The sequence below is a fragment of the Sardina pilchardus genome, chromosome 5, assembly GCF_963854185.1.
Source record: "Sardina pilchardus chromosome 5, fSarPil1.1, whole genome shotgun sequence".
NCBI classification, from domain to species: Eukaryota; Metazoa; Chordata; class Actinopteri; order Clupeiformes; family Clupeidae; genus Sardina; species Sardina pilchardus.
This window is the reverse complement of record NC_084998.1, coordinates 32614553-32624370: the sequence shown is the minus strand read 5'-3', so window position 1 is coordinate 32624370 and position 9818 is coordinate 32614553. Positions and strand designations below refer to the sequence as shown.

The following is a 9818-nucleotide window of genomic DNA, read 5'->3' as shown; positions in this document are numbered from 1 at the left end:
CGTGTGTGTCTGTGTGTGTGTGTGTGTGTGTGTGTGAGAGAGAGAGTGTGTGTGTGTGTTTGTGTGTGTGTGAGAGAGAGAGTGTGTGTGTGTGTGTGTGAGAGAGAGAGAGAGCGTATGTGTATGTGTGTGTGTGTGTGTGTGTGCCTGAGAGAGGGAGGGAGAGAGAATGAGAATGACTATTTTGATTTAGTGATTGCCTTTCATGAGATCTGTTCAGTGTACACCCTGCAAAACCAATATGTATATGGGAGACCAATCATTGGAGCAAACTGTACCTATTTCCTTGAGGCTTAGTATTATAAGTGATGTGCACTGTTTGCAATGCTCTTTTTGAAAAAAATAAAATAAAATCCAATATGCAATACAGTATATCAAGCTTGAGAGATTGAGAGGGCAGGGCAGTAGTCCAGTGATCACTAACAGACTTGCTCCATCCTAAATGTGGTGTGTAGACACATAACGAACCCCAGGGGCCTTCTGTACCCCTGGCCCCAAACTGTGGAAGGATTATCAAGAGAAATAAAATTCACAAATGTTGGAATATTTGGCATCTTCTTGGTCTTTTTTTTAATACCTTATGAGTTAAAGGAAGCTATGCTGTCATTTACCGAGCCTTAACTGGTGGTTGTACATTATGAATGTTTTAATGTTTTTTTGGAGAGGTGGAATCAAATATGGCGTATGTATTTTTTGGGGAAATATTTCTCACATTCAGAGTTTGAAATGACTTTCTAGTCTACAGTATGTGTCCCTTGTGCTGGTGGCTTTGTTGACAATTGCAGTAAGAAATGGAGAGAGCGTTAAGAGTATTTGATCTTTCTTCATGGGGTTCATTTATTGTATGACAGTTTGATTGAATACTTAACAACCAAATTTAACCATTCGAATTTAAGGTGAAATCACCACATCAGGCGACGCCTGTATCTGTGGCATCTGATCCCAGGATGTTACCGACTGAAAAAGAATAATTGTGGAGCAGGAGGAGGAGGAGGAAAACATGGAGTTGAGAAAAGAAAGGAAAAGAAAACGTGAAAAAGGTTTTTCAGGAGGAAGGAAGGAAAGGACGGAGCCAAGAGTCTGTTGTTTTCAGAGCCGCGGTTTCTTCTGCGCTCTGGCGTCTGGATTGCACCATTGATTGTAAAAAACAAACAAAAAATGCACACATGGGTCCCTGTTTACTTCTGGGCAGGGATCATGGCATCGATGGCCTCTCCCTTCTCCAGCTTCTTCTCCATCTCCACCATGAGCTTGACACCATCCACCACAGCCTGGACCTGGTCCACCTCGGAGGAGCCCAGACGGTCAGCGTTGGAGATGTCGAACACACCACCGACGGAGGCAGTGTCCACACCACCTGTAGGCCAGAGGGGGGGGGGGGGGGGGGGGGGGGGGCAGAGATGTGTGAGAGAAGGTCTTTATCTGCAGCAGAGCATTTATCTAACCAATAACACATCCTTTGGGTCCCGATCATACTAAATCGTCCCCTTAGAATGTTCTATCTGACATTTTTGTCAAAATTGAGTTATTGACATATTCTTATTCTGTGACAAGTTCATAAAGTGAGGCGAGGGGATGTGTTTCTTGAAGCTGTATGCATTTTTGGCCATTACATCTAAAGGGTCGTGTTCCATTTATCAATACAACTCGTGTGTGTGTGTGTGTGTGTGTGTGTGTGTTTCCTACCTGTGCCACGCTTCTGCAGACGCAGCCTCTTGAGGATCTCGTCGAACTTGGCATGCTGGCTCAGCTTCTCCAGCTTGACGTGAACGCCACCGCGCAGGCCAGTTCCCAGGTTGGAGGGGCAGGTCAGCACGTAGCCCAGATGCTCGTTCCACATGAAGCCGTGGTTGTGCTTCTTGAAGACGGCCTCAATCTGCAGCGGCAGAGAGAGGAAAAGAGATGGGATTAGATTAGATTAGATAGCACTTTTAGTCACCCCAGGAGTCCAGTAGCTTACACAAACACATTGACATAACAACACCTCCACTCATCAGACAATGCTACACCAATAGACATAGGATTGATAAATACATTGAGTGTATAAATAGAGATCTAAAATGAGCTTAAAAACAAAATTGTCCATATAACAGCACAGTCCAGTCTGGTTGAGAGGTATTGCATCTCTACATTGTATATCAAGCTTAATGCTTGATGAATTGATGTCTACACATTTGAGGAGAGTTTGTCAGATGCATAAAGTTCTGTGAGTTGACATGAGTACTATGTAACCGAGCTGAGTACTGCTCTATGCTATAGTTGAGTTCCTCTATGATTCCGATTCCACACTGTGGTGGCATTCCACCATAAGAGTCTGTTGGCAGACAGGAGATCCCCACCCACCTTCTGCAGACCGGTGCAGAAGCGCTTGAACACCTCCTTCATGTTGCCACCCTTCTGCATGGAGATGACACGCAGATGATCCTCCTCGTTCACCCAGACCAGGAAGGTCTTGTTGTCGTTGTGCCTGAGGAGGGGGCAAACATAAGATTCCATTCAACAATTCAAGGTTCTAAAATTCTATGTTGAATTCAATGAACCCAGATATTCTTTTGAGCGATCATTTTCCAACATGCACCTTTAAAGGTTAAACAAGATTTGGAACCCACTCGCTTTCTCCCTCTGTGTTTTTTGCTGGTGCCTGCTTACCAGATGCCTCTAGCGTCGGGCCAGTCACGGGCCATACCAGCGCAGGTCAGCAGGGGGGACACGGGCTTGTCAAACAAGAAGTGATCAGTGATCAGCTGCTCCTGCTCGGCATCGGTCATGGCCTTCAGGGGGTAGTACTTTCCCTTGAACTCTCCATCCAGGCTGTTCAGGGCTACAGGAGAAATGAGACTGTCAGACAAGGATGCTCTTTCTCTCAGTGATGCTTTCTGTGCGACGACACAGACACACACACACACGGTCAGTCACTGTGATGGCTGTTCAGTGTAGCCGTTTCACTCACCCTCGACGGACAGCCTCTCAACGGCTCTGCGCTCGCCACGGCTGTTGTGGGGGGGCAGGGCGTATCCCTTGATGCTACGGCCAGTACGGACGCGGCTAGAGAAGACGTAGTTGGGGTCCAGGTCATCACCACCCTGTGTTTAACAACAACAACAACAACAACAACAGCATGATTAACTTCACCACTCAAGAGGTTTGGTTCACTGACAGGTCCCTGCAACCTGCATTAACCTGGCAATGTTTCTATTTCAGTGACTATAGTGGAACATTTTCCTCTGACTATAATTGGGTAATGGCATAAGAATTGAGTACACCATGCAGGTTGGTGTTTTTTGTTCCCTCCAGAGTTGCGATATATTTATATTTTACTCTGCTGTTAATAGTAAACTACTACTACTACTACTACTACTAGTATTAGTAGTAATAGTAGTAAAATAGTGGTAGTTTTCGGGCTGCCTTTCTCGAAGTTGCATGGCTGGTTTTCTCGATAGAGGCTTGCTACATCTATATGATAGTTAGATGAACAATTCACCTATTAAGTTTGTTTACCATCAAATTGGCTTCATATAAATATCATGTATAGTTTACCTTTAAACCTGCTGTACCCAAGAAGAGGCCTGGAGCCTTTACTAACTAAGCCTAACAAAGCAAATGGAAAATGATCCTCCAAAATGTCTCACCTTCAGGTTCTCGAAGTTAAGGTCGGTCTTGTGCTTGTCGGTGGGTTTGTATCCACCATGACGGTCAGAGATGATTGGGTCGAGCAGATCCTTGAACACCTCATAGGTCTCCTCATCACCAGCAACACAGCCAACGGTCATGATGAAGGGGTGACCTGGCAACAGGAAATGGTATATAAATAAACAAGCAAACAAATAAACAATGCTTCTAGTGTATGTATCACTAACACAATAACTTTTACTATTCCTACTACTACTACTACCAATATTATCAATAATTATAATAAGAGTAATAATAACAAATGATTATTATTTATAATAATAACAAAAAACAATAACATATATAATTTTTGCAGCACAAGGGGAAATTAAATGGCATACATTGGCAGGATTAAACTGTGAATTAAGGTAAGGTACGTATGAAGAATGGTCTCTTGCACAGAGGAAAGAATGTGCTTGGGCCAGTGCTGGCAGAGGAGACCCTATAGGGTAACTCTGTTGTGGTCGTTGTTTTGAATGTTGTAATTGAGCTCTTACCAGGGTTGTCCACACCAGTCTGGATGACATCGTCCAGGGTGTAACCGGTGGGGGTCTGCTTGTCCCTGAGCTTGGTGTACATATCCTTGGTGAGCACCTTGGCCATGTGGTTGTTGTGCTTCGAAAGTTCGGGGTATTCCTCCTCCGACTTGAAGTTCAACTTAAAGTTGTTGTGTGAGTTTCCGAAAGGCATGGCTGCGCTTTTCTGCAGGGAAGAGGTGTGGGGAAAGAACAGGGGTGGGGGGTCACAGTCAGAAGAGATGGTATATCACTGGTGAGCAGGCCTGAGCTAAAAATAACTCCCAAACTTCACTCATCGGATTGTGTTTCTCACTGAATTTACTGAGGAATTGCCAGTAAAAATCTGCAATAATGGAGAGCTTTTCAGATAAAGTTTAGTGTATCTCAGTCTCACAGGAAAGGCTACCTAAGACATGTGAACAACTGCAATATAGTCATTGCACAGGCTGCAAAGACCCCACTGTTCACATGTTGCTAATACTGTACATCATAGCTTTGTTTTTGCATCACAGTTTTGATGCATACTTTGGTAAGTGGTCAGGTCATATTGGACACTGCCGTCATACTGCCTCCAAAGACAAAATGGCACCCCAAGAAATTACATATAGTGCATATAGGCTACTGCACATACTCTACAGTACAAAGCACATATTGAACTATGTCACCGACATTTCAAAAGAGAACTTTACAAACAGCCTTCATAACATATGAATTAACTTCATGCATCGGATCGTCACATGTCTATGCTCATATTCCATTCCATTACGTTTTCACCACTTTGACAGAAACAATAAGCTCTGTTTAGAAACTCTAGAAACAGCTGATTCTTACACCTTGGGAAAAAAAGTATCCAATTAAAATCTTTACTGTTATCATTCTGGCCTACTCTGAAACAAACCATTCTCTCAATGTCTCTCAACTTCTGCAGAAGTTACAATTTTTGCACACAAACAACTATGTTCACCAACGTTAGACTACAAGAGCTTATCCCTATCAGCTGTAGATCAATGGTACACATACTGTACTCCACAGACACAGACACAGGAGATCCAGACCACAGCTGAATAACTCAGCACAGGCCATACCCCAATACAGTCTGTGTCTGCTTGATAGCTGTAAAACGTCATTCTCTTAGTCATTTTCTAACATTTCCCTGAAATTCCTCATTGCTATTTTCCCCTGTTTTCCCTAAATCCTGCAATTACTGGTGTTGCAAAGACACGGACAGAGGTGTATACACTTTTTTTTACCTTTACACGAGACAACAAAAACGGTAACAGTCCTTGGGATCAGATCCTGTTCACCAAAGCCAAAATAGGGGTCACCCGGCTTGCTACCTCTCAACTCTCATCTTATATATGAGACACTCTTTCGTCATTGGTGGATCCATTTTAGTGCCTGCTTGCGTGGGATTGGCCACTTGCATTCTCTGATGCCCAGTTTAGTTTTACAAAAGGACCCCATGAGGGTGATAGCAGCTGCTCCCAGCCCCTGCACCCCCCCACCCCCACCCCGCCACCAGCCCCAGCCCCACGTGCCCCATCTCTATAGTTAGCACTGGAGCAGGGCGGGGGGCTTGAGTAACAGCCTCTAAAAAAGCTGAACGCTGCTTTGGCCAGGCATGCCATGGATAGCGCCGGAGCACACGTCAGTCAGTCGCAGGAGTTGGAAAAACTCGCTCGCGCTCCTACACTGCCCCCCCTCGCTCTGTCTTTCTCTCACTTTCTCACTCATGACTATAACTCAATCAGGCCTACCAAAAACAAATCATTCAGTGCCAACAGTGGACTTTTGAACACGCTGTGCTACATGTTGTATATACAGCTCTGGATATGAGGAGACCACTGCACATTTGTTTTATGTCATCCTACGGTTGCTGAGTGACATTCCAATGAATTGACAGTCATATTTAAAATTAAGAGACCATTGCAAATTTGAATGACAGTCAACTAATTTGCAACCGTAGGATGACATGTGCAGAAAAATGTGCAGTGGTTTCTTCATTTTTTCCAGAGGTGTGAATATCCTCTTCACCACTCTTCAACATACTCTTTAAGTGCTGTTCACTGTGGCCTGGGAGGACAGAAAAGGTTGATTGGTGCACATACACAGCATGCCATTTTTGGGAATGAGTTGAAGTATTTACATGTTTCACACATATTTCAGCTGTGTTGATATATCTCGTTATAGAACCACTGACAGGCCTCTGAACAGATGAAGTGCAGTTCACCCTAGAGTGTATCAGACTGCTGTCTGCATTTTACATGGAATATCTAATGAACATTCAGGAACAAGATTCCAAATTCTGATTCTGGAGAAGCAGTATCATGCAGGTGCTTCTTGCGACCCTGTGTTTAGGGCCTAATCTGGCCTGAACCGGGGCTTGACCCATTCAGACCCACACTCACTGTTTGGTCAGCTGTCATGTGGGTAAACTAAGTGTTTTGGAAGCTGGGCGTTCCTCCTCATCAATGACCACATCCTCATCATCTTTGTCCCGATAGGAGTTGACGTGAGAGTCTGTGAACTACAGATCTCTGGTTTGTTATTGAACATGTGTTTTGCATGACCTTGAATCGAATGACTCACATTACAAGTTGGAGAGATGGAGGGGTACCCCATGATTGCATTTAAATGGCCCTCCTACCACGAGGAAAGACCTCCCTCTGCCTAAACACACTCACAACACAAACACAGAAATGGAAGAATTTTGCTCTTTAAATGTAGAGCTGACACTTATGTTTACATTCAGCTTCAATAAATGTAATGAGTAGATGTCAGTAGCTCATTTGACATCTGTATGAAACAGCATACTGGAATATTATGTAGTATATGAATTGCTTATTCACTCTGTGACTGTTTTGCAATGCATCTTGGGATGGAAAGTGGTGAGAACCTGTAAATGCTTATATTCCACTGCAACCATGTTTATCGACAAAGCTATGGATGCTGCAATGGAAATTAGATATTTCAGAAGTTTTGACCTTTCAATTACTTTGGAGGTTAAAGAATGTTGCTTTTCTCATATCATCAACACGCAGTTGTTCTGAAGCCTGTTTGTGCTTCAAGAGCCATGTTCTGCTGAGGGGCCAACCTGCCCTCCTCAGAGCATAAGGAAAGACCCCGTCAGCTGGCAGAAAGGTCTACCAGTCACCCCTCCCCCAACCCTGACACCTGTCAGCTTCTACCACCTATCAGCCACCTCTCCCCCTTCTTTGGTGTGTGCACGCGCACACACACACACACACACACACACACACACACACACACACACACACACATCCTTTCCTTCCATACGACTTAAACCAAATCTCTCATAATCATTCCTGCATCCCTGATTTAATTTGTACTTGTAGTTTGCTATTGTAATATTTACAATAGCAAACACAAGCATGGATCATGATTCTGCATACGGCTATTATTGTGCATATTCAAGGACGCATGTGAAATTGTCATGGACTTTTAGAAAGCAAGACCGCTTGTATAAATAGGTCTCTGTTAAGTCGCAGGTAGCCTACAGTAAGTCTGTGTTGGTGTGGAGTGGACAGTGTGGAACAGGCCTGAGGGTGTCCATAGTGTCACTGTCAGTATGCCCTTGCCCTGAACGAACACCCAAGTGTCCTCTTACACTCGTACACAGCTGTCTGCTGCCAGTCCCACTTTAATGGGGGAGGGTAGAGCCCAAATTAGTCTCTGTCTCGGGCTCTCTCTCACACATTCCCTGTCTCCACTGGCTGACCACTCTATGCCACGAGCTCTCGTAGCCCAGTAGCCCTCGGCCCTGGCAGACATCGCCCCACACACGTTAACTCCTCAGTGCTCCGATCGGACTGCAGCTTCTGACCAAACAATGCACTGACCCAACAAGAGGTTTTACACAAACCATACGTTTTTAGGCTATTCCAGGGCATGGGTCGTCAAAATAATAAATAGTAATAGAATAAATAAATGTTATAGATGTTTGTTAACACAAGCAACAGAAATGAGACGAGAATGAGACTATGGGAGACGTTACTGAGGAGATGTCTTCTGGCTTGTGTCTTCCATGTCTTCCAGCATGTGTTATATAATCTTAGATCAGATGGAGCTGGGAGAAGGGACAGGGTGGGGGCTGGGGGAGGGAGGGGGTTGTTGGGTCGGCGAGAGAAACAGGCAGGTGGGGGTCAGGTGACAAACACCAGGGCGGGGGAAACAGGCGGACGAGGGTGGGGTGGGGGGAGGGGCTGAGGCAGGGCCGGGGGATGGGGGCCGGGGACAGCCGGCGGTGTGTGAGGCGCTAGGCTGAGGAAGGACCTGAGCCAGATCGGGATCTGCATTGCACTCCTTGGGCAGCTGCCACTCCGGAGGAGCTGAGAGAGGAGGAATCAGTAAATGGAGCCTGTTCTCCCTGGACACTTGCCCGGCCCAGCCCAGCACAAGCCAAGCCAGCCCAACCCAGCCTATGCCAAGGACAGTTACGCAACCAGGGCTCCCCTTAGTAACGTTAATGAGAAACTCCCTCTTTATCAATGGACAGGATAAAGATTTTAGACATGCTGAATACTCTCAGTGAGGACTACTACTTGAAACTGAAAAATTAGTCTAATAATGGCAAATGAGATTGACTGATGCATTAGACAGAAGGTTCTGTTGCTGCCGATGGTTTATGGTCTCAAGATCTACAGGGCAACTGCTTTGGTACCAATATATAAAACTGTGATCTGCCCATAGTTCATAGTTCTCCCATAGATGCTTTGGAGGATTTCGTCTCTCTAGGCTCCCTTTTTGCCAACACCTTGCGCGAGAATTTGTCACATAGACATGGTGATGTCCATAGGGTCAATTATAGCTCCCCTGGGAGTCTTTCTGGGGCCAGACCAAGGTGTGGCAGCTCTTATATGTGGTTTCAGATTTAGCGATTGTTTTGATTCTTTGTCGACAGGTGTTCCTTACATCCTCAGACGTGTACGGTGGAAGCTTAAAGGTAAAGGTCGGTATTTTTCATCATGTCCTATTTTTTTAGAGAAAAAAAAACAAAAACAAAATTGCATGGTCCAGTACTGTGTTAGAACACTAAAACCTTGATGTCAAAAATGCAATCCAATGGAAGTGTATGGGGCAAGTCTTGCTCCGCTTCTCAACTAGGTGACAAAGTTCACTGATGTTTAGCGGATGTTAGTGCTGTTCCACCATTCCCGCATACTCAGAATAGATAAGTATTAGCGATTAATATTAGTACGGTATTAGTGCAGCCAAAACTTCATCAGTGTTTAGGTATTTTCTAGCTGTGCACTGTTGACGTTAATGTTGATAGTTCCTTGTTACGTACATCTCAAAGTGATGGATGATCATGCTGTACAATTAAATATAGCTCGAAAGCATGATTAGCATAAGTCTACAGTCTAAAATTAAACCAAAAGGGAGTAATCATTCCTCCGCTAGAGCTGTGAAATGCTAACAGAACTGAACAGAAGATTGGAGACACGCTGGTAAGACGATAGATGAGAACACTATATGATGTTAAAGGCATGGTGTCATCTAGTTAAGACTCTAGTCTACACACTTGTGAATTATGGAGACAGGAAGTCAGCGTCTTAGGGACGCATTTCGAGGAATCAATGTGGAAGCCTTCAACATCCCTCAGAAGATCTA

At 44.7% G+C, this 9818-nt stretch overlaps 1 protein-coding gene across 1 annotated transcript; it reads right to left on the bottom strand.

The window, feature by feature from the left end:
* Positions 1-812: 812 nt before the first annotated feature.
* On the bottom strand, positions 813-5581 carry ckma (creatine kinase, muscle a). The gene is made up of 8 exons (XM_062537301.1): positions 5438-5581; positions 4167-4371; positions 3630-3784; positions 2951-3083; positions 2650-2821; positions 2344-2467; positions 1687-1876; positions 813-1357 (listed from the first exon to the last, which is right to left on the bottom strand). The coding sequence occupies exons 2-8, from the start codon at positions 4357-4359 to the stop codon at positions 1179-1181; spliced, it is 1146 nt and encodes a 381-aa protein (XP_062393285.1). The 5' UTR covers positions 4360-4371; positions 5438-5581; the 3' UTR covers positions 813-1178.
* Between the last annotated feature and the right edge of the window lie 4237 nt (positions 5582-9818).